The sequence below is a fragment of the Colletes latitarsis genome, chromosome 8 (assembly GCF_051014445.1).
Source record: "Colletes latitarsis isolate SP2378_abdomen chromosome 8, iyColLati1, whole genome shotgun sequence".
Taxonomy (NCBI): Eukaryota; Metazoa; Arthropoda; class Insecta; order Hymenoptera; family Colletidae; genus Colletes; species Colletes latitarsis.
The window spans coordinates 14,260,896-14,285,264 of record NC_135141.1 but is presented as its reverse complement, the minus strand read 5'-3'; the positions used below and the strand labels follow the sequence as shown (position 1 = coordinate 14,285,264).

At 33.0% G+C, this 24,369-nt stretch overlaps 3 protein-coding genes across 7 annotated transcripts; 2 read left to right on the top strand and 1 right to left on the bottom strand.

The window, feature by feature from the left end:
* Positions 1 to 7,289: 7,289 nt before the first annotated feature.
* LOC143344918 (uncharacterized) lies at positions 7,290 to 11,869 on the top strand. The gene is made up of 2 exons (XM_076771538.1): positions 7,290 to 7,849; positions 11,824 to 11,869. Exons 1-2 carry the CDS (start codon positions 7,314 to 7,316, stop codon positions 11,849 to 11,851), a joined length of 564 nt encoding a protein of 187 aa, XP_076627653.1. The 5' UTR covers positions 7,290 to 7,313; the 3' UTR covers positions 11,852 to 11,869.
* Positions 11,870 to 15,582: 3,713 nt separating this feature from the next.
* Positions 15,583 to 19,573, top strand: LOC143344908 (pyruvate dehydrogenase phosphatase regulatory subunit, mitochondrial-like). 2 transcript variants are annotated; one of them, XM_076771520.1, is made up of 13 exons: positions 15,787 to 15,884; positions 15,972 to 16,003; positions 16,056 to 16,203; positions 16,277 to 16,540; positions 16,638 to 16,800; positions 16,921 to 17,202; positions 17,265 to 17,567; positions 17,648 to 17,787; positions 17,854 to 18,059; positions 18,141 to 18,282; positions 18,359 to 18,628; positions 18,760 to 18,932; positions 19,009 to 19,572. In XM_076771520.1, exons 3-13 carry the CDS (start codon positions 16,084 to 16,086, stop codon positions 19,268 to 19,270), a joined length of 2,325 nt encoding a protein of 774 aa, XP_076627635.1. In that variant the 5' UTR covers positions 15,787 to 15,884; positions 15,972 to 16,003; positions 16,056 to 16,083; the 3' UTR covers positions 19,271 to 19,572. The 2 variants fall into 2 exon arrangements, with proteins under 2 accessions (XP_076627634.1, XP_076627635.1); XM_076771519.1 differs by having other exon boundaries at positions 15,583 to 15,884; positions 15,972 to 16,203; positions 19,009 to 19,573.
* Positions 15,632 to 21,612, bottom strand: Shrb (charged multivesicular body protein shrub). Of its 4 annotated transcripts, none has more exons than XM_076771534.1 (5): positions 21,292 to 21,612; positions 20,714 to 20,891; positions 20,388 to 20,638; positions 20,252 to 20,311; positions 15,632 to 15,870 (listed from the first exon to the last, which is right to left on the bottom strand). In XM_076771534.1, the coding sequence occupies exons 1-4, from the start codon at positions 21,470 to 21,472 to the stop codon at positions 20,256 to 20,258; spliced, it is 666 nt and encodes a 221-aa protein (XP_076627649.1). In that variant the 5' UTR covers positions 21,473 to 21,612; the 3' UTR covers positions 15,632 to 15,870; positions 20,252 to 20,255. The 4 variants fall into 4 exon arrangements, with proteins under 4 accessions (XP_076627649.1, XP_076627648.1, XP_076627650.1 ...); XM_076771533.1 differs by lacking the exon at positions 15,632 to 15,870 and adding an exon at positions 19,929 to 20,161 and having other exon boundaries at positions 20,238 to 20,311; XM_076771535.1 differs by lacking the exon at positions 15,632 to 15,870 and adding an exon at positions 19,929 to 20,161.
* Between the last annotated feature and the right edge of the window lie 2,757 nt (positions 21,613 to 24,369).

Here is a 24,369-nt window from a genome sequence, read left to right as displayed (position 1 = left end):
ATATAAGCAAAGTACTCATAATGAAAAAAAAATTTTGTAAAATTTATTTTACGGAAATACACGTTTTAAGACCCCCTGATCATATTTTAATTATTGAAAAAAAAGAAATTTTTTTTTATTATTCCTATGTATGAGCGTACACATGTATATTATTAATACGATTGAGTATAAATGGTTGAATGAATTTACATGGAACTTTACATTTAAGTTTTATGTTCTCACTCCAAAGTCCGGTTAGACTTTGACTATAATCAGCCCATGGATAATAATGAATATACCTCATGTTTTATAGTTGTTCCGATACATAAGCGTAATTTATAAAAGATCTTTTAAATGTTTCATATAAATCTTGGGAAGAATTCAATTTTATGTAAAAAAAATTAAATAAACTTTTTCTTTATCTTCTCTAGAGAAGAAAAACTTAAATGAAATCTTATACATTAGATGCTTACTTAAATCGCATAGAAAACGAATACCACAAATGGTTTAGAATAATGTGCAAAATGGTTTTACTCGCAAAGGGTTAATTGAGAAATAAAAGCTTGGTAATTAAAAATAGCAGTAAGCAGCTTAACCGGCTGGAATTTTCGCTAAAACAAATTGAAAACTTGGTTCTAACAAGGAAAAATTGGAATGGTATCCGGTTTTAGATTAGGTTATTATAGGTACTTATTTTCAAAAATAGAACTACATTTATAACTAATCGGCGTGGCGTAAGTGATGAGGTGTTTACCTGCAAGTATGAGCTCTTTTGCTCTGCAGGTTCAAACCCTGGCAGAACAAATTTTTTTTTTATTTTTTCAATCATATTTTAATCGTACACAAAATGTGACATTATATTTTTGTATGACCTTCGACTATTTTTTTTAAAATTAAATTTAACCAATTACATTTAACATATGTTATTTTCAATGTACGAAGTACATGAATCTGGATGGTACTTTTCGTAAAAACTGTCAAAACATAAAAATTTCAAGAACCACGTACATCTAATGAAAGTTCTGTTTTTACAGAAATTACAAAATTTTGTATTTAACTCTGATGGAAAGGCCGCTTCACTTACATTGATAATGTGTGAACGATTTTCGGTTAGACGTACCTTGTACCTCGTACTTTTTACCTTATACTTCAGGTAAAAAGGGATATAACTGGATAAAACAGTTTTATGATAGTACCTGGTAACTCATGTTACTGTTCTAAAATGAAACGCTGTTTTGTACCTTTAAAAATATTCGACTATGTCCTTTTCAAATTTAAAATCCAACCCATACTTTGTATTAAACTGGCAAACGGGAACACTTTTCTTTTGTTTCTAAACGGTTTGGTGGTGCACGTTATTAATTTTGATGGATCGATACAATCATTTTTTTATGCAAAATTAAGCCAAATCAAACATATAATATTTAGTTCGTCATAACAAATTGATACGGTTAACTAAAAATATATCGAGGAAAATCATTATTAATTAATTTCCGCAACTATTAATTCTACTTTTTTGTTTATGTTATAAAAATAAGAACTCTTCTTATTGAAAAATGCCACAGCGTGCACGATACTGGCAAAGAGTGGACTCTCATTTTAATTTATTAATTTTCAATCTTAAAGAATTTTGATTTTGAAAAATCGTATTATTAATATACATATGTACGCTCATACATGGGTATAATAAAAAAAAATTTCTTTTTTTTCAATAATTAAAATATGATCAGGGGGTCTTGAAACGTGTATTTCCGTAAAATAAATTTTACAAAATTTTTTTTCCATTATGGGTACTTTGCTTATGTGCGCCTACATAGGTCGAAAAGTAAAAATGCCTGGGCAGTCGAGATTTCAAATCGTATGCCGTAGACGGGAGGTCGGATTTCAGTTGTTAAGAGCGAGAAGGCAAATGTGAGCCTTTCTCTCTCGACTCTCACGAGGCGGTCCGAAATTACTTCGGGCAACTTCGGAATAATCGAGAAAGAGGGCATGCGTCAGTTTGCCTTTGTCGATTTTCCGGAACTACACAAGCTCACGTACGCGTGATCTGGCATAGTGTGAGAAAGCACCTTCAGAATCAGAGATGCCAGATTCAGCACCTGATGCCCTACTCACACATGGCAGATCACGCGTACGTGAGCTCGTAGAGTTTCGGAAAGTCGACAAAGGCAAACTGACACATGCCCTCTTTCTCGATTATTCCGAAGTTGCCCGAAGTAATTTCGGACTGCAAAGTAATTTTTCCAGAACGATTTGAAATTTTTTGTTTTTTCGTCGAAAAATTTAGGTGCCTAATTAGATTTTCAGTAAGGAATTTTTTTCTCGAAAGTACGTGGGATTTCGGAGGTATGTGTAATGACCAAAAATTGTTGTAATTGACCCCTGTAACTAAATATAATTTTTCCAAAACGATTTGAAATTTTTTAATTTCGTCTAAAAATTTCAGTACCTACTCGAATTTTTTTCTCGAAACTGAGTAGGATTTCGAATATATGTCTATTCACCAAAAATGGTTGTAATTGACCCCCGCAACCGAAAATAATTTTTCCAGAACGATTTGAAATTTCTGAATTTAATTGTTAATAACTTTTCAACGAAGCCTTCATCAAGAAATTGGTATTCTTGATTTTCGTCTTGTTTTGGCCTCTAGAATCTCCCATTAAAATTTTTCCCAGGGGTGGCCGAACACCCTCTATACATATACCGAGCTCACGTAACGTGGCGTGCGGTAGTATGCTGCTATCCCCACCACTTCGTTAGACGCTAAGGAAGTTCGTCGTTACTAATGTTGACGTCGATGCAATCAATTATGCCAGATCTGGCCACACTGGTTACGCGGCGCTGTCTTAAATTTCGGCAGTCGCTATGGCTAGAACTGCTACTTTAGAATCACTCATGATTGGATCACGTTCATTCCCAATCACAGTGATTTTTCACAGTGATCCGTGATTCTTCGTGATCGCTTTTGATTGGTAGGGAGGGAACCAGGGATGGACATTCGTGGGAATTTGGGCATGCGCACTGGAACGCATGATCACTACCGTATACGCTTAACTAGAATTTAGGGTACCGTTGGATCCCGGTAAGGAACAAAATTTAAGGAAGTTACAGGGAAAGAGACAAAAACAAAAAATTTTCTCTTAATCTACATGAGTATAGCTAGAGAAATACGTAGGGGATCTTCGATAAGTTAATTTTTGTGTGATTGGCGAACATTTGAAGTAGAAAGTTTAATTTTGTACAAAACATGGGAATTCCCAACATGCACCTCTTTTTGCGCTAAAGATACATCTATGGCATACAGAATCCCACGAGGGAAAATTCCAGTGCGCATGACCAAAGTTCTCACGAATGTCCATCACTGATTTATACTTTTTCTTATTTTTAAAGCGAGTGTTAACATCTAAGCAATACTTTTTCTTCGTAACAACAAACTTATCATTTATTTAAATAATCGACTCTAACAATTTGACATTTGAAATTTACAAAATATGCAATTAAGCAGCCTTTTTCATTGCTTAGACTACATTACTATACAATTTAAATTTGGCGCATTTTTACTTCCTTGAACGCCCACTAAGGGGAGTTAGCGGAACACTACAATCACAGTTAACGTGAACTGCTACTAAGACGCCATCATTCGGATCACGGTCGTGAATGGAGTTAATCACGAGCGTGATCGTGATTTTGTGATCACTGTGATAAATCACAGTTAGTGATTTTGCACGCCATCTCTAGTCGCTACTCTCTCTCGGTGTTGACGCCACTACACCGATCAATCACTCGTATCGATGGCAATGATCCGTTGCCACAAAAACGCGTAACAGCCGCGTTTTTCTATCACCGTTCGCGGTATAAACTCTCTTAGAGAGAACCTCTGGAAAGTCACATACATAAACATACATAAATTCCTCTGTATGTACTACGAATATTTTGCTTACTGGCTTATTAGTCACCTTATTTTGTAATTAGAACATAACAAAATCCAAATATTGATTTTTAGTTTAAAAGCACTTGAAAGTTTTGAAAAAAGTAATCCGACGATAATTAACCGTTACGCAGCGCTGTCTCTAATCTCGATTTTCGCTCTCTATTTGATGAACGTTATGCTCTTTCTCTTTCTACTCTGACGTCATAACGCCAGTTCGACTACTTATTTCGAACGGCGTTTAAGGGGTTAGGTAACTCTAAAATTTTGAAATTGTTGGCTTAAATAATAGTTTGAAGCCTTAAAATCATTATGCGAAAGGTCCCAGTGTCGGAACAATGTTTTTGCTGAAAATTTAGAGCATCAAACAATGACGTATATCTGCTTATATCTGCGTATATCAAACTTTAAATGCATTTTCCTCGGAACTATGTTCAACAAAACGGTGTGCAGAATTACTCCAGTTCTAATTAATCAATTGCTTTGAAAATTTACAGTTATCTTTACTATTATATTTATTAAGCATTGACGATCCCTTTTTTTAAAAATTGTCTAATAATTCTGCAAAATATTAGTAATAAAAACTCGATTTTTGATAAAATTCGATTTTAGGTTTCAAATATCTGCCATATTGTTAATTTTTCTACAAATTGAAATGTCTCATCGTCGATGCTAAGGACTTTTATTATAGTTAATGGAATATTTCGACAACCATTTTACCATAATCCTGCACACCAGTTAAGCATCAAAAAATGAAGTGACTCGAAAACATGGCGCTGTGTAGGCTTAATTATAAATATTTTTTAAACATTGCCAAGGGTTTTTTTTCAATATTTGTTATACCTAAATACAGTGCAAAGTCTCAGGATAATTGACTGCTTACTTTTTCTTAAAAAATTGCCTTGTTTTCCATACCGCTACAGTTACCTAACCCCTTAACCGATCGTCGCATGATTTTTCCGAAAAAACGCGTCAACTGCCTTTATTCCTAAAATTGTTCACAGAACAGATTCGTCTATAGAGTAACCTCTGAGGTGTAGCGTGCGCAAATAGACAACGGAATTTGCGATCCAGTATATCTCTTCAAACTAACGCGATATTTACACAACAAGATTGTATAAATTACTCGTAAATACAGGGTGTTCGGCCACCCCTGGGAAAAATTTTAATGGGAGATTCTAGAGGCCAAAATAAGACGAAAATCAAGAATACCAATTTCTTGATGGTGGCTTCGTTAAGAAGTTATTAACGTTTAAAATTCCGCCAATACTGAATTCTTTTCTCGAAAGTGGGTAAGATTTCGAGAGTATGTGTATTCATCAAAAATGATTGTAATCGACCCCCGCAACCGAAAATAATTTTTCCAGAACGATTTGAAACTTTTCAATTTCGCCGAAAAAAGGCACCCTGTCGATTTTCCTTCAAATTTCGTTTTCGATTTTTAATAATTTCGCTTGACGTCCTACAGAAAAATTGTTTAATACTTTTTTGTAGGTACCCATGGGCTGTACTTCAGAAAAAAGTTTCATTGAAGTATATCCACAATTGTAGGAGTTATGGCTGTTTGAAAATTGGACCATTTTTAGGGGGTTTTTCTAACATTACGGGGCCATGGAACAACCTTTCCAATATTTTTATAATTGCTACGTATTCTATACTAAAATACGCGGCGTTTGGCTTTTTGAACATTAAAATCGTCCAATCCGTTCAGAAGTTATAGTGTTTTAAAGATTCATATGAAATTTACGGGAAGCATTTTTGGCCTGAAATTATATTTTCGGAAATGAATTTTTTTCTCGAAAATGGTTAGGATTTCGAGGGTATGTCTATTGACCAAAAATTATTATAATTGGTCCCTGCAAGCAAAAATAATTTTTTTAGAACGATTTAAAATTTTATAATTTTGTTGAAAAATTTCACACATTCTCGAATTTTTTTCTCCAAACTGGGTAGGATTACCGGGGTATATCTATTCATCAAAAATGATTATAATCGACCCTTGCAATCGGAAATAATTTTTTTAGAACGATTAGAAAAATTTTTTTTTCGCCGAGAAATTTCACCACCTATCCGAATTTTTTTCTCGGAGGAGAGTAGGATTTCGGGGATATGTGTATTCATAAAAAATGATTGTAATCGACCCCCGCAATCGAAAATAATTTTTCCAGAACGATTTGAAATTTTCAATTTCGTCTAAAAATTGCAGTACTTTCACGAATTTTTTTCTCGAAAGTGGGTAGGATTTCAAAGGTATGTTTATTCACCAAAAATGTTTGTAATCGACCCCCACAACCCAAAATAATTTTTCCAAAACGATTTGAAATTTTCAATTTCGTCTAAAAATTGCAGTACTTTCTCGAATTTTTTTCTCGAAAGTGGGTAGGATTTCGGGGGTATGTTTATTCACCAAAAATGTTTGTAATCGATCCCCACAACCCAAAATAATTTTTCCAAAACGATTTGAAATTTTCAATTTCGTCTAAAAATTGCAGTACTTTCTCGAATTTTTTTCTCGAAAGTGGGTAGGATTTCAAAGGTATGTCTATTGACCAAAAATGATTGTAATCGACCCCCACAACCGAAAATAATTTTTCCAAAACGATTTGAAATTTTTAATTTCGTTTAAAAATTTTAGTACATTCTCGAATTTTTTTCTCGAAAGTGGGTAGGATTTCGGGTGTATGTCTACTCACTAAAAGTGGTTGTATTTGATCCCAGAATCTAGAAATAATTTTTTTACAACGACTCGAAATTTTTTTTTTTAGGCATCTACTTTCTGCCGATTTTTCTTAAAAATTTATTTTTCATTTTTAATAAATTTGTTTGGCACTGTATAGAAAAGTTGTCTAATACTGTTCCTACCGGAATCCTACTCACTTTCTAGAAAAAAATTCGAGAAGGTGTGAAATTTTTCGACGGAAAAAAAAAATTTCAAATCGTTTTGGAAAAATTATTTTCGGTTTCGGGGGTCAATTGCAATTATTTTTGGTGAATAAACATACCCCCGAAATCTTGCGCATTTTCTAGAAAAAAATTCGGTACAGATGGAACTTTAAACGTTAATAACTTTTTAACGAAGCCACCATCAACAAATTGGTATTCTTGATTTTCGTCTTATTTTGGCCTCTAGAATCTCCCATTAAAATTTTTCCCAGGGGTAGCCGAACACCCTGTATATCACCGTCGGCAGCCGTTACCGAAGCCAGCGAGGTGACATAAAAGTTACGAATATCAATAAACAAAAGAAATTTCATGGTAAGAACAGCCATCCAAGTTTCAAACGACAAACTGTGTTGATTTCCGCCGACCCCTTGTCCCTAGTGCGAAAACAAAGAGTGGGGAATACCTGTGCTCCAATCTCGTTAGCACTAAGGGAACAATGCTCAGTTGGTTGCTAACACTCAACATGAGAATAAGTGCCCCAAGTGATACGAGTTTCATCGAGGCTCCAGTCGATGCGGAGATCGACGACAAAGGGCTTATGTGCCAATTGGAGGAGAACGACCCAAGTGCAGCGGAAGAGGTGAAGTACACGCTCCCATATACGCCTGCGGTTCAAACAACCCCACCGACGGAGATAATATTCGACCTGGGCCAGGACATCCTCCGGATACCGGCCCATATTCCTACAACTACCAGGAGGTACAGTTGCCCGGTACCCGGAGGAAGATATGTCCTCCGATGGACAGACTACGGACGGTTGTCCTCCTGCATCCTGAAATTGGACCGGAAGGACACACAGAGCGTTACTACCGCCAAGCCTTCGGCAATACCGCGAACCGCGGATTCGCAGTGGGGGCGGACATGGACCCAGAGAAAGTCAAAGCGGTCACGGAGTCGCAGAGGTTCCGCGCAGCGCCGCGAGGACTTTGCAAGGATAGTTATAGAGCTGGTCCATACGACGCTGCGGATACTGCGAAATGCCGGCTCGCCACCCATAAAGTAAGTTATCTTCTTAAGACCACTACTCTCTCTCTCTCTCTGTGTCTGTGCTAAAGTACCAAAGAACATTTCCTCGGCTTCGCCCGAGATAGTAGCGTCACCGACGAGGTATACGAGTAGACCTATCACCTAATGTATTTTTTCGGCCCGATTCTCTGGGGCTCTAGACATAGATGCCAGATTCAGCACCCGGTGCGATACTCACACATGGCAGATCACGCGTACGTGAGCTCGTGGAGTTTCGGAAAGTCGACAAAGGCAAACTGACACATGCCCTCTTTCTCGATTATTCCGAAGCTGCCCGAAGTAATTTCGGTCCGCCTCGTGGGAGGAGAGAGAGAAAGGCTCACATTTGCCTTCTCGCTCTTAACAACTGAAATCCAACCTCCCGTCTACGACATACGATTTGGAATCTCGAGCCGTGATTTTCGACTGCCCAGGCATTTTTATTTCCCGACCTATGTAGGCGCACATAAGCAAAGTACCCATAATGGAAAAAAAATTTTGTAAAATTTATTTTACGGAAATACACGTTTTAAGACCCTCTGATCATATTTTAATTATTGAAAAAAAAGAAATTTTTTTTTATTATTCCTATGTATGAGTGTACATATGTATATTATTAATACGATTGAGTATAAATGGCTGAATGAATTTAAATGGAACTTTACATTTAAGTTTTATGTTCTCATTTCAAAGTCCGATTAGTCTTTGACTATAATCAGCCCATGGATAATAATGATTATATTTCTTGTTTCATAGTTGTTCCGATACATAGGCGTAATTTATAAAAGATCTTTTATGTGTTTCATATAAATCTTGGGAAGAATTCAATTTTATGTAAAAAAAATTAAATAAACTTTTTCTTTATCTTCTCTAGAAAAGAAAAACTTAAATGAAATCTTATACATTACATGCTTACTTAAATCGCATTGAAAACGAATACCACAAATGTTTTAGAATAATGTGCAAAATGGTTTTACTAGCAAAGGGTTAATTGAGAAATAAAAGCTTGGTAATTAAAAATAGCAGTAAGCAGCTTAACCAGTTGGAATTTTCGCTAAAACAAATTGAAAACTCGGTTCTAACAAGGAAAAATTGGAATGGTACCCGGTTTTGGGTTAAGTTTTACTGCAAGATATTATTAAAGTTATTACAGCTACTTATTTCCAAAAATAGAACCAAATTCACCAATAACTAGCGTGGCGTAAATGATGAGGTGTTTGGCTGCAAATCGAGGTTCTTTTGCTCTGCAGGTTTGAACCCTGCTAAAAGAAATCTTTTTTTTTTTAAATTATATTTTAACTATACACTAAATGTGACATTATATTTTTGTCTGGTCTTGGAATATTTTTTTTTAAAGTTGAATTTACCAATTACATTTAACATGTGTTATTTTTAATATATGAAGTACATGAATCTGAATGGTATTTTTCGTAAAAACAGTCAAAACATACAAATTTTAAACACCACGTACATCTGATGAAAATTCTGTTTTCACAGAAATTACAAAATTTTGTATTTAACTCTGATGGAAAGACCGCTTCATTTACATTGATATAATGTGAATGATTTTCGGATTTCGATTTACTTGTACCTCGTACTTTTTACCCTGTACTTCAGGTAAAAAGGGATATAACTGGCTAAAACAGTTTTATGATAGTACCTGCTAACTCATGTTACTGTTCTAAAATGAAACGCTGTTTTGTACCCTTAAAAATATTCGACTATGTCCTTTTCAAATTTAAAATCCAACCCATACTTTGTATCATACTGGCAAACGGGATCACTATTCCTTTGTTTTTAAACGGTTTGATGGTGGGAATCTCGTGACTATAGCTCGTATGTACATTAATCAAAAATTAATGTATTCACGAGCTCTTTTTTCATTACGTTAGTTTAAACATTTCAATATTGCACATTGCATAATTAAATAACAGTTTTTTACATTTCACTCCTGATGGAAGAGACCACCACCTTTCCGTGGTTTCCATTGAGCGGTATCGTGCACGTTATTAATTTTTATAGATCGATACAATCATTTTTTTATGCAAAATTAAGCCAAATCAAACATATAATATTTAGTTCGTCATAACAAATTGATACGGTTAACTCAAAATATATCGAGGAAAATCATTATTAATTAATTTCCGCAACTATTAATTCTACTTTTCTGTTTATGTTATAAAAATAAGAACTCTTCTTATTGAAAAATGCCACAACGTGCACGATACTGGCAAAGAGTGGACTCTCATTTTAATTTATTAATGTTCAATCTTTAAGAATTTTGATTTTGAAAAATCGTATTATTAATATGCATATGTACGCTCATACATGGGAATAATAAAAAAAAATTTCTTTTTTTTCAATAATTAAAATATAATCAGGGGGTCTTAAAACGTGTATTTCCGTAAAATAAATTTTACAAAATTTTTTTTCCATTATGGGTACTTTGCTTATGTGCGCCTACATAGGTCGGAAAGTAAAAATGCCTGAGCAGTCGAGAATTACGGCTCGAGATTCCAAATCGTATGCCGTAGACGGGGGGTCTGATTTCAGTTGTTAAGAGCGAGAAGGCAAATGTGAGCCTTTCTCTCTCTAGTCCCACGAGGCGGACCGAAATTACTTCGGGCAGCTTCGGAATAATCGAGAAAGAGGGCATGCGTCAGTTTGCCTTTGTCGACTTTCCGAAACTCCACGAGCTCACGTACGCGTGATCTGGCATAGTGTGAGAAAGCATCTTCGGTGCTGAATCTGGCATCTCTGGTTCTTTCTAGTCTGAGGCGAATGCCTTCGCCAGGGTGACCGTTTGTTTCTTTATGACACCCCTGCTCTCAAGGAACTTTTCCTTGAGAGGGGTCATGCGTTGACAAAACGCACCAAGGGGAGGTCACGACCTGTCAACCTGGGATTTGAACAAAATTTGGCAGAGTTGTAGGGGCTGGTGTCCAAACGCAATCTGTAAAATACTAGACGTTTATGGCCCGCCGTTTGTTTAAAAAATGCCTTTAAAGTGTAAAGTTTCGAAGTCGTCGAATCGACGTTTTTTTTTTAAAAATTGTAGGTCTCAACGAGGGGAACACAAAAGTCCAATACATTTTTACCGTAACATCAATAGTTTAAACAAAAATTACATATGTACCGTGTAGTTTGATCGTGCTTTCAACAGCCATGGCAGCCGTAGAGTTATCGTCGAGGAGTTCGGTCCCCGGAATTTTAGAGCATTTTGTTTTGTTCTTTTTGTTAGAAACATTGAAATAGATAAATGCCCGAAGCGGGCCATGTGCTTCTTTTTGGCGCGTTTCCCCCTCTTAAAGGAGGATCGGCCAGGACACTTAGACAAAAGAGGGCCGTACTGTCAAGGGTGCCCTCACGACCCTGGTTCTCTGTCAGGGTACAGATTTGTATTGGCTCTTGCCGCGAGCAGACACCAAATATAGTTTTCCAAAAGTCCATCGTGTCTTAAGTTTTATTAAAACGCCCAACCGCTCTCCTGACCGTAATACCTACATTCTTACATTTTTTTCGCTTATTTTTGAATTTTTATTTATTTTTAATTTCAATTTGTAATATTATGAAAAAAGTTGGCTGTTACAAATAAATAAAATACTGTTATGGTTATAAATGTTTATTTTCATACATATTTACATCTCACGTATAAATAAATACAAAAATTAGATAAGTATTTCATACGAGTTTTTTGTATGTTTTCGACACAACCCAAAAAATAAAAAATGCTGTACAGAACAAGCATTTATAACATGCCCTTGCTGTATGAAACCATTTTGTTTTTCTTGTTTTCATGATAAAAATCATACAATGCGTTGTGAAACTCGTATGAAATAATTATCTAATTTTTGTATTTATTTATACGTGATATGTAAATATGTGTGAAAATTGTTAGCCACTCGCTTAGTTCGATTTCGTAACAATATTATACCGGTGTTGACATATCGTCGTTTTTTTGGTTTCAGAAGACAGAATGGCGCAACGGGGCGTTGAAATGAAACCAAAATAAACGTCTGTTCTTTTAGGACGGAATAAAATTAAAATAAAACGTGTTACAATTTACTTCCCTTCACTTCCGACTCCCTCATATCCGAGCCACTGTTCAAAAGTGCAACAAGTCCGTCTTTTAAACAATATCAATTTATTACACAGAATCAAAGATATACACTGTTGACCAATATTTTAAGTTTGCTTCATTTTTGGCTCGTTTATTATTATGATTAGAGTTATTGCTTTTTTCTTTTGCAGAATTACGTAAAAATACGCGAAAGATAAAAGAAGTCTGGGTTTTGAAAAATTTCTCAAATTTTTTTTTCATTATGGTACTTTGCTTATACGTACAAAATTTTATATTTAACTCTGATGGAAAGGCCGCTTCATTTACATTGATAAAATTTGAACAATTTTCGAACAGTCGTACCTTGTACCACATACTTTTTACTTTATACTTTAGTTAAAAAAGGATATAACTGGGTAAAACAGTTTTATGACATTACTTGCTAATTCATGTTACTGTTCTAAACTGAAACGCTATGTTTTGTACCTTTAAAAATATTCGACTATGTCCTTTTAAAATTTAAAATCCAACCCATACTTTGTATTAAACTGGCAAACGGGATCACTTTTCCTTTCTTTCTAAACGGTTTGATGGTGCACGTTATTAATTTTGATGGATCGAAACAATTATTTTTTTATACAAAGTTAAGCCAAATCAAACATGATATTTAGTTCGTCATATCAAATTGATACGGTTATCTCAAAACATATCGAGGAAAATCATTATTAATTCATTTCTGCAACTATAAATTCTACTATTTTGTTTATGTTATAAAAATAAGAACTCTTCTTATTGAAAAATGTCACAGCGTGCACAATACTGGCAAAGAGTGGATTCTTATTTTAATTTATTAATTTTCAATCTAAAAGTATTTTGATTTTGAAAAATCGTATTAATAATATGGACCGTTTATTTTGAAAGTGGTGCAAGTCCATTTACTTTTGTTTCGAGAAAATTGAATGTTAGCAGATCTGACAATTAAAAAATATAGGTTAATTATGTGAAGTCTGGGAATGTTTGTACTAATTTATCAATATGTAATTTAATTATATAAATTTTTTTTAGACGAATTTAACTAAAATAATGTACAATTTCCAGGCTGCAAATGGACTTGCAGCACTTTCATAATTAGTCAATTGTAAATATCATTTAATTTCAATTTTGAAATAACAAATATCACTTAAAATATATCTCATATTAATCCAATTTTCTTTATAAATAATAACAAGAAATAAAATAGGATTAACATTTTTTATTTTGAACGTTAATTATATTTCTATATTGTTAAACTTAACACAAGATATTGGTATTATTAATTATTTACGCTCTTCGTGTGGCAGTGTTTAGAAATATTCATGATGCACAGGAGGTATATAAGGTAATACCTTATATTTTTCGTATGTAATAGGCTTGGTATCGTGATACAAAGGCGCCAGGGCGATTTTTTCAAATTTTACCGGTCTTCCCCGACATGTAGCTGATAAATTTAGAGTCTTAAATTCTGTGTCCTCCATTGATGTTTTATATGAAATAGTATACGGTGCAGTTTTGCAGAATCTCATCCAACATATTTGCAACCAATTTACTTTTCCTCCATTAGTGTTTCTTCTTATCTGTTTTTTAATTGCGTTTTGTAGATTTTTTGTCGAAACGAAATTCTCTCGTTTCATTTCGTGTAAAATAAATTTATTATGTCGCCTACATTGGTTTAGAACGTCATAATAATCCTGTGGTATGTCCAGGAAATTCTTTTTTCGTAATAAATACCAAAATCTGCATCGTTTGGAAGATACGAATGTCCGGAGAGTAAAAATTTATGATCAATTACCTCAATGTTATTTTCCAAAGACTGAACAACCCTCAACCACATCAACGCCATTTGTAAATTTCAATTTTGCCCAGTACACATATCACTATATGCAATAACATAAGTATGGAAATTGGACTTACACCACTTTCATAATCAATGGTTACGTAATTTCTTTTACTGGCAAATTTTAAATTGAACAAAGCATTAGCATCTTTTAAGATATTAAATACTAACTAGTTATAAACAAAAAGTTTACACTAAATTAAGCATAAATCACATCATATCTCATTTTTTTAAAAAAAGGACTTATACCACTTTCAAAATAAACGGTCCATATACATATGTACGCTCATACATAGGAATAATAAAAAAAAATTTCTTTTTTTTCAATAATTAAAATATGATCAGGGGGTCTTAAAACGTGTATTTCCGTAAAATAAATTTTACAAAATTTTTTTTCCATTATGGGTACTTTGCTTATGTGCGCCTACATAGGTCGGAAAGTAAAAATGCCTGGGCAGTCGAGATTCCAAATCGTATGCCGTAGACGGGAGGTCGGATTTCAGTTGTTAAGAGCGAGAAGGCAAATGTGAGCCTCTCTCTCTAGTCCCACGAGGCGGTCCGAAATTACTTCGGGCAGCTTCGGAGAATCGAGAAAGAGGGCATGCGTCAGTTTGCTTTGTCGACTTTTCGAAACTCTACGAGCTCACGTACGCGTGATCTGGCATAGTGTGAGAAAGCACCTTCGGTGCTTTTCTGTCATCTCTGCCCAGGGCTCCGTCAGCCATCTTTAGCACAACGTCGCAGTATGTCGCGCCTTGTTGCACTCGTGCACGCTTGGTACTGTAGGAGCAACAAGACAAAATTTACTGCGATGGCTGCCATCGGATGGCACACAAGCAAAATTCTCACGAAAACGCTTGCACTGTGATCGCAGCGTAATTCTAAGCCTTACCTTTCCTGAGTTTCTTTACGATATTGACATAGGTATATTCTATAAGTAAAATTAAAAAAATGCAAAAGAATAACAAATCGATAACAGGTTGTTAGAGCTTATCAGTATCAATTTGCTATCGTTTTGGCGCGCAGTATGTCAAATATGTTAACACTAGGTTTACGGACACTCGTTGCGCATATTTCTATTATAATTCACTACGTTGACGATTACCTTAAAATACGATTATTTCTTTTAATTAGAGTATACATCCATATCGTTACATCAATTCAAGATAAATTGCTAACAAATAATATTTATGAGTCCTATAACGTTATGTTTAGAATCTGAATGCGTACCGTAAATCTAGTGTTAAAATATCCAAGATTTTTTTAAATTGCTTGTATAAATCACATAATTAATTAAAAAGTATATCAAATTTATAAATAATTATTTTATAATACAATTATTTTGAAGACATTACATTTGTCGTATGAGACATCTTACTCGATATGACGAATACAAACGTATAAATTAACAAATCCCAATGATGTATATTTTATAAATGTTTCAATGAAAGATAATTAAAAAATTAATTTTTATACAAAATAATTATATCTCTTAGGGATTTAAGTGTATTTCAATAATTACTTCGAGTTACTTAACTAAGATTTATTTCAAATTACTGAAATTAACTTTTGATGTATCTCTTATGTTATTCTGAAACTTTTGTTTACAACTTGCTAAAAATCACACACGTCGTTGTAAACTTATATGAATAAATACATAGATTACATACGCATTACATATGTATTACAGTAAACTCTAGAAATAGAATATAAGTTCCAACAATCCTAATGATTTGACTCCAGTGTTTGAGCATTCAAATAAAACAACGTAATTATTATTCTAAACATAATTTAATGCTGAGACACGTGTATTTGAAATGTGTTTATATACCATTTTTGAACAAAAAAATTTTAGAAGTTAATAGACATTATTCGAGTAATATAACCTACAAAAATGAAATATTTACACTTGGACAAGTCAACAAAAACGAGAACTATAAGAAGTTCAGCAATGATTCTCATTTTGCATCCCAAGCGACAGTATTACCTTTGCAATCACAAATTGTTATTGCGGGCGCGGGAACAGTTGCCAATTCAGTTGCTTATCATCTTGTTATTAATGGGTGGAATGACGTACTTGTTCTGGAACAAGATAGGTATATGTTAATTTGTCAAATAAGATAAATTATAAATGATAAGTCATCATTTTTTATGAAGGAAGCTTGAAAAGATTGTTATTACAGAATTGGAAGCGGAACGTCTCATTTTGGTTCAGGTACACTTAGTCTTTTTAAACCAATATCGCATAGGAACTTGATTTCTTACAGCATTAAGCTATATCAACAACTACAAGAAATGGGATATGATATTGGACTAAAACAGTGCGGTAGCATAAACTTAGCTCAAACTAAAGATAGAATGATAGCTTTAAGAAGAAGAATGGCTTATAATGTACCTACAGGTTTACATTGCGAAGTAAGGTTTAATCGTATGTTACTGTTGAACGAGAAATATAACATGTATTTTTAATGAGTAATAAATTAACTAGATTCTGGGCAGAGAAGAACTAAAACGATTACATCCATATTTGAACATCGAAGACATCGAAGGTGCAGTCTGGGTACCCGAAGATGCAATAGCCGATTCTAGTGCAATTTGTAAAGTCTTGGCTAAATTAGCGAAACTGGGAGGTGCGACATATGTTGAAAATTGTAGAATCGAAGAAGTACACACTGAAAATGGAGCTGTGAAAAGTATAAGAACTAAACATGGTGTAATTCTATGTGAATATTTTGTAAACTGTGCTGGAATGGTAAAATCAATCTTCTTAATTTATTGTTTATCTGTAATATTATTTTCATACTTTTATTAATCGCTATATAAATACTTCCCTGAACTTTACTAAATAGTGGGCACGTGAATTAGGATTACGATGCAGTCCACCAGTCAGAATTCCAGCATATCCCGCAGAACATTTTTATGCAATTGCTTATCCTTTCCCACCTACTTCGAATATAACTTTACCATGTATACGAGATTTTGATTCACACTCATACATGAGAGAATGGCAAGGTATTCAGTAAATTGTTTTAGAATATAATTAGTACATATTTTATTTAATTCTCATAAAATTAATAATTCATCATGAGAACTTTGTATGTATTTATTTCAACTATGTATTTAATATTATAGAAAGTTTATTAGTTGGCTGGTTCGAACCAGAATCGAAACCTGCTTTTGAAAATGGTATCGTTCCTACAAAAAACTGGAAAAACTATCTTAAAAATAATCCATCTCACTGGAAACCTCTATGGAATAAAGTGGTACATAGATTACCAATTTTGAAAGACATACAACCAGATGTATATAACTGTCCTGATAACTTTACACCGGATGGCAGATGGATATTAGGAGAAAGTCCAGAAGTGAAGAATTATTTTGTTGCTGTTGGTATGAATGGAAATTCATTGCAAGGTAAAAAGTTACAAATTTTTTAATTGTATTTGCATATTAATATTATCAGATATTTTTATTAGGAGCAGGAGGAATAGGTAAAGAAGTTGCAGAGTGTTTAATAAATGGCGAATCTACACAAGAATTACTTCCCTTTAGTGTACAAAGGTTTCTAGATTTACATAGTAGTAAACGGTATTTACAACAAAGAACAAAAGAAATAGTTGGTCGAAATTATGCAATCTTATATCCCCATCAATGCGAGTATAAATATGCTCGAAAATTACGTTGTTCGCCTTTATATTCTGTTCTTGAAGAGAGGGGTGCAATTTTTGGTGTGAAGATGGCTTATGAGAGACCACTTTACTTTGATTCAACTTACAGAAGTAAGGGAATGGCTACTAGGTCTTTCTTTACCTTTCATGTTATGTTCAAGTAAATAAACCGTAATTAATATAATTACAAGGAGGACAAAAGAAGCCAGTCATGCCACCAGGCAGTTTTTACAAACCACAGTTTTTTGATTTTATGAAAGAAGAATTTTTAGCGTGTAAAGAAGGAGTAGGGATAATAGATATGAGTTCATTTTCAAAAATCAAAATTAAAGTGAGTGTGCAAAAAGTGTGACGTTTGTTTAAATGTTTATATAATCGCTAATAGATATATTTATAGTCTAGTCGTTGGGAAGTAGTAGAATACCTTCAGCAATTGTGTTCTAATGATGCAAATATACCTGTTGGTGGTATAGTGCATACAGGAATGCAAAATGAAAGAGGTGGATATGAAAACGATTGTCTCCTAGTAAGACAATCAGAAAATAGTTATTTTATGGTATCACCTACAGCACAACAAACACGCATTTATCAATGGATGTCGAGGTAACAAACAGCTAAAAATACAAATCATTTTTTTACAATTATACGAATCATTTTTTAAAAAAGATTAATAATGTTACATAGACATTTACCAGCAGATCACTCGGTAGGCCTTAATGACGTAACTTCAAAATATACAGTTATTAACTTAGTAGGACCTAAAGCAACAGGACTACTTTCAGAACTTTCAAATTCTAACATTAATCTTTCTCCTTTCACATACAAGGTATGTATTAGTATTAACAACCACTTCAGTAATAAATATATAATTTCACGTTCGTGAACAATTTTAATGTTAACAGACTGCAAATGTAGCATATGCCTCAGATGTAATGATAATGTCATTTACGAATACTGGTGAATCTGGTTATTGTTTGTATATACCTACTGAATATGCACTTCACGTATACTCCAGGTTAATGGAAGTGGGCAAAGATTATGGAGTACGAGATGTAGGTGTACTCACACAACGTTTCATGCGAATAGAAAGGTTTATTCCTTTCTGGGCCGAAGAATTAACACCATTTGTCACACCATATGAAGCTGGATGTGGATACAGTGTGAAATTAGACGTAAGTAAATCTGTATCAGTATGAATATTTATCCCAATAGAATTAATATCATACTTAATTTTATGAACATTTCAATTACTATAGATATAAAATTTTTAAACATTTGATTAATATGATTATTTTTACTACAGAAAGACTATTTCATTGGGAAATTTGCTTTACAACATCAGAAAGAACAAGGTGTAACAAAGCGATTAGTATTATTTGTTGTTAACGAACTAGATATAAATAAGAATGTATGGCCATGGGGTGGTGAACCTGTTTATCGAAATAATGAATTCGTAGGAACTGTTACGTCAACAGGGTAGACACTCATGATGATTACTAATAAAATATTACTTTTTTTCTGACATGAAGTCATTAATGAACTGAATTTACAGGTATGGATTTGCAACTGAAAAACATATTTGTCTTGGATTTATCAGTTCTCCTAGATCAAAGCATATGCAACCTGATAGAAATATTGTTACAACAGATTTTATAATGGATACTACAGCCTGCTATGAAATCGATATCGCTGGTACCAGATTTCCTGCTAAACCTCACATTCATCCTTTACCTATACCAGCATTGAGTAATAAATTAAACAAAAAATATATTCCTACTCCTGTTATTGCATACGAGAGTGATGTGACTCGTTAATAACATTCTCATTTACTTTTATCATTTAATTAATACTGTTGGAATATTAAATGAAACGAAATAAAACTTTTACTTTTTGAGACTGTCCTTTACCCGAATTATTTAAATGAATTTTTTAGAAGTATAATTATATTATTAATAATTTAGTCGTCAATTTTACAAGTCTGATATATTGTTCTTACATATTGTTATGTATTACGTTACGTATTATTACGTATTGCGAATATTTCAAGCTTATATACATATAAATGTTTTGTAAGAATTATAAATGCATTAAAATAAATATATGAACAAACCTATGTCCAATAGAAATTGAAATTTAAAATTTGAAGTATAATTTTGATAATTCTTTTTTATATACAATATTTTATATGATATTTACAAAAAAACTATTACATTTAAATTACATTTAATGTTTTAATTATTAACGAATGAATTGCTTGTAACGTTAAAAATTTTAAGTGAAAAATATAGCAGTTTTTACTTGCAGTTATACTAGATTACTACACATACACTTGAATGGATTTATTTATAGCAGGTACATTTATACAAAATATGTTATGCATATATACATTAAAATGACATTCAAGTTCAAAAAGCAACAATATAGTCCATGATTATCACTTTTTACATTGCAAATATAAATTATATACCTGTCTGTTGTAATTTGTATTTTTATTGTAATTACAAAGTATATAGGCTAGCATATATACAAGTAAAATACTTGCTTACTGTTATTTATAAAGTTTCTTCATTTGTCAATGATTCACTTTATGCACAAAAAGCAAAATTATTTTTATATAAGCTTCGTTATTATTTTGATCAATGTTTTAATCTGTGCATGAAAAAATACTGCTATATTGACTTTGAAAGAATTACATAATATAAAATCTAGAAAATAAAGATTCATGTAACATTATCAATTTCTTGCAGAATGCATACTTAATTTTAGCTATTAATTTCTTACAATCATTTTGATACCACTTTACGATGCCCATGCTTCTAATTCTTTTAAATCATCATCCTCTTCTGGTTTGGCTTCTAAAATGTAAGAAAACAAGTTTAAAAACAAACTGTTATAGAATAAACTTAATTCACATTAAATTAGGAATATTACTTGTGCGAGTCCTGGCTGGTGCAGCTGGAATTGCAGTAGCTGGTACGTTTGGAAGTTCATCTGTAGGTTCAATACCAAGCAATTCTTTGTCAAGTTGTTCTTGCTCAAGTTCCTCTAATTCTTTTTCTAGTTCTTCTTCGTCTATATCTTGACCAAATGCCACAGGGTTAGATATTGCATCTGAAATTTCTCTTGCTACGTCCTGTTGTTCAGCTATATCATCCATCATATCGTGCACTTGATCGACATCCCTGAAAATATGTAACATCTCGTTGAGTCTGTATTAGAGTTAAACAACGACAATGTTATAGAATTGGATTTCTTACATATCTTGATGAACAGATTTTAATGCATCTGCTGCGCTCTTCATCGTTGTAAGCACCGCAGTATTTGTATTCGCACTTTCAAGTGCTTCCCTTTGCATTTCAATCGTAGATAATGTGCCATCAATTTGTTGTAACTGTTTTTCATATCGTTTCTTTCGTTTAAGAGCTTGAATTGCCGCTGTGAAACACAATCACATTTTTATCAACATCTTATCTAAGTGCATTATTTAAATAATAAACGATTCAATGCAAATAATTTCAATGTACTTTTCTCTCAACTTAAAATCGAAAAGTGTGTTTAAATAAAGTCTCCACGAGATCCTGTGACTAAATTTTTTTGCAGGTGCAATATCGCATATACAAGAAAATTACAGTCACAGGGAAACAGTTTTCAATCGGACGCACAATATTTATCCATTTCAATGTTTTGTATTTTAACGTAGAAAAAAATACACTATGCTTCAGTTCCAGAGAATCAGCCTGTATAAGAAAAAAAACGTCATAATGACAAGTGACCTTACTCGTGGAGAATTATCCGTAAACAACAATAAAAAATTTAAATAATTGTTCGTAAATACCTCTCTTATTTTTTGTTCCATTTTTCTTGGCAACTTGAATTTCAAGATCTATTTTAGTTTCAAGAAAATCTTGTTTTTTGATCAACATATCCTCTGTCTCGCGTAATTTTTGTATCGCTTCGGCCGTTGTCATAGGGGCCAACTCCTTCTTACCACCAAATATTTTGTAAAAGAAACTCATTGTGCTTTAAATTTATATTACAATTACACTCTTGAACACTTCAGATACCATCCACCTTCAACGTAGTCAACAAAAGATCACACACTGACCGTGCACCATCGCCATATTTCATTTAGTTCCCACATACGTCATGACTCATCTTTAAGTTGTTCCGAAATTGTTTACTCTATCGAGCTATCGAAAACTAGAAATTTTTTCATTTTTCTACTCGATATTTGAAATCTTTTAAAGTCATTACGCTAAACGAATTAACTATAAATGTAACGAATATAGTCAAATTAATATTTACTCGGCGTTCCTTTTTTGAATAGAAACAAATGTTTTCTATTTAGAATCATTTTCGAATTAGATCTTTTTATCGTGAAATTGCTATTTAGTGAGTACAAATTTCACGAATTTTTATTTATCCGAATTTAATATAAATGCGAGTGCAGAAACAATTTGTCGTGTACTAAAAAATGCAGACTTGAGAGGGGGAATAGAAATTCAAAAACCATTATTTAGAAAAAGGCATATGGCTATATGGTTAGCATTTGCAAAATAATTGAAAAATTGTACCGGAAAAGTATGAGCGAATGTCATATAACCAATGGCAGAATATGCAATTTGTACAATAAATGATAGAATGACAGTAGAGTTAAAGATGTCAGATTCAGCACCCGATGCCCTACTTACACATACCAGATCACGCGTACGTGAGCTCGTAGAGTTTCGGAAAGTCGAACAAAGGCAAACTGACGCATGCCCTCTTTCTCGATTATTCCGAAGCTGCCCGAAGTAATTTCGGTCCGCCTCGTGGGAGGAGAGAGAGAAAGGCTCACATTTGCCTTATCGCTCTTAACAACTGAAATCCGACCTCTCGTCTACGGCATACGATTTGGAATCTCGAGCCGTGATTTTCGACTGCCCAGGCATTTTTATTTTCCGACCTATGTAGGCGCACATAAGTAAAGTACCCATAATGGAAAAAAAATTTTGTGAAATTTATTTTACGGAAATACACGTTTTAAGACCCCCTGATCATATTTTAATTATTGAAAAAAAGAAATTGTTTTTTATTATACCCATGTATGAGCGTACATATGTATATTATTAATACGATTGAGTATAAATGGTTGAATGAATTTAAATGGAACTTTACATTTAAGTTTTATGTTCTCATTTCAAAGTCCGATTAGTCTTTGACTATAATCAGCCCATGGATAATAATGATTATATCTCTTGTTTCATAGTTGTTCCGATACGTAGGCGTAATTTATAAAAGATCTTTTAAATGTTTTATATAAATCTTGGGAAGAATTCAATTTTATGTAAAAAAAATTAAATAAACTTTTTCTTTATCTTCTCTAGAAAAGAAAAACTTAAATGAAATCTTATACATTACATGCTTATTTAAATCGCATTGAAAACGAATACCACAAATGTTTTAGAATAATGTGCAAAATGGTCTCACTCGCAAAGGGTTAATTGAGAAATAAATGCTTGGTAATTAAAAACAGCAGTAAGCAGCTTCACCGGCTGGGATTTTCGCTAAAACAAATTGAAAACTCGATTCTAATAAGGGAAAGTTGAAATGGTACCCGATTTTGGGTTAAGTTTTACTGCAAGATATTATTAAAGTTATTACAGCTACTTATCCTCAAAAATAGAACCAAATTCACCAATAAGTAGTATGGTGTGAATGATGGGGTTTTTGGCTGTAAGTTCGAGTTTCTTTTGCTCTGCAGGTTCGAATCTTGCTAAAAGAAATCTTTTTTTTTTAATTATATTTTAATCGTATACTAAATGTGACATTATATTTTTGTCTGGTCTTGGAATATTTTTTTTTAAAGTTGAATTTACCAATTACATTTAACATGTGTTATTTTTAATATATGAAGTACATGAATCTGGATGGTATTTTTCGTAAAAACAGTCAAAACATACAAATTTTAAACACCACGTACATCTAATGAAAATTCTGTTTTCACAGAAATTACAAAATTTTGTATTTAACTCTGATGGAGTGGCCGCTTCATTTACATTGATATAATGTGAATGATTTTCGGATTTCGATTTACTTGTACCTCGTACTTTTTACCTTGTACTTCAGGTAAAAAGGGATATAACTGGCTAAAACAGTTTTATGATAGTACCTGGTAACTCATGTTACTGTTCTAAAATGAAACGCTGTTTTGTACCTTTAAAAATATTCGACTATGTCCTTTTCAAATTTAAAATCCAACCCATACTTTGTATCATACTGGCAAACGGGATCACTATTCCTTTGTTTTTAAACGGTTTGATGGTGGGAATCTCGTGACTATAGCTCGTATGTACATTAATCAAAAATTAATGTATTCACGAGCTCTTTTTTCATTACGTTAGTTTAAACATTTCAATATTGCACATTGCATAATTAAATAACAGTTTTTTACATTTCCCTCCTGATGGAAGAGACCACCACTTTCCCGTGGTTTCCATTGAACGGTATCGTGCACGTTATTAATTTTTATGGATCGATACAATCATTTTTTTATGCAAAATTAAGCCAAATCAAACATATAATATTTAGTTCGTCATAACAAATTGATACGGTTAACTCAAAATATATCGAGGAAAATCATTATTAATTAATTTCCGCAACTATTAATTCTACTTTTCTGTTTATGTTATAAAAATAAGAACTCTTCTTATTGAAAAATGCCACAACGTGCACGATACTGGCAAAGAGTGGACTCTCATTTTAATTTATTAATTTTCAATCTTAAAGAATTTTGATTTTGAAAAATCGTATTATTAATATGCATATGTACGCTCATACATGGGAATAATAAAAAAAAATTTCTTTTTTTTCAATAATTAAAATATGATCAGAGGGTCTTAAAACGTGTATTTCCGTAAAATAAATTTTACAA

Excerpts from the sequence above, each read along its gene's own strand:
- LOC143344918 (XM_076771538.1), top strand. The coding sequence starts at position 7,314 with ATGAGAATAAGTGCCCCAAGTGATACGAGTTTCATCGAGGCTCCAGTC. Across the intron at positions 7,850-11,823 it reads GCCGGCTCGCCACCCATAAA|AAGACAGAATGGCGCAACGG; the intron begins GTAAGTTATCTT and ends TTTTGGTTTCAG.
- LOC143344908 (XM_076771519.1), top strand. The coding sequence starts at position 15,583 with ATGCTGAGACACGTGTATTTGAAATGTGTTTATATACCATTTTTGAAC. Across the intron at positions 16,801-16,920 it reads ATACATGAGAGAATGGCAAG|AAAGTTTATTAGTTGGCTGG; the intron begins GTATTCAGTAAA and ends TTAATATTATAG. Across the intron at positions 18,283-18,358 it reads TTTCTCCTTTCACATACAAG|ACTGCAAATGTAGCATATGC; the intron begins GTATGTATTAGT and ends TAATGTTAACAG.
- Shrb (XM_076771534.1), bottom strand. The coding sequence starts at position 21,472 with ATGAGTTTCTTTTACAAAATATTTGGTGGTAAGAAGGAGTTGGCCCCT. Across the intron at positions 20,892-21,291 it reads TGGAACAAAAAATAAGAGAG|CGGCAATTCAAGCTCTTAAA; the intron begins GTATTTACGAAC and ends TGTGTTTCACAG. Across the intron at positions 20,312-20,387 it reads ACCAGCCAGGACTCGCACAA|AAGCCAAACCAGAAGAGGAT; the intron begins GTAATATTCCTA and ends CTTACATTTTAG.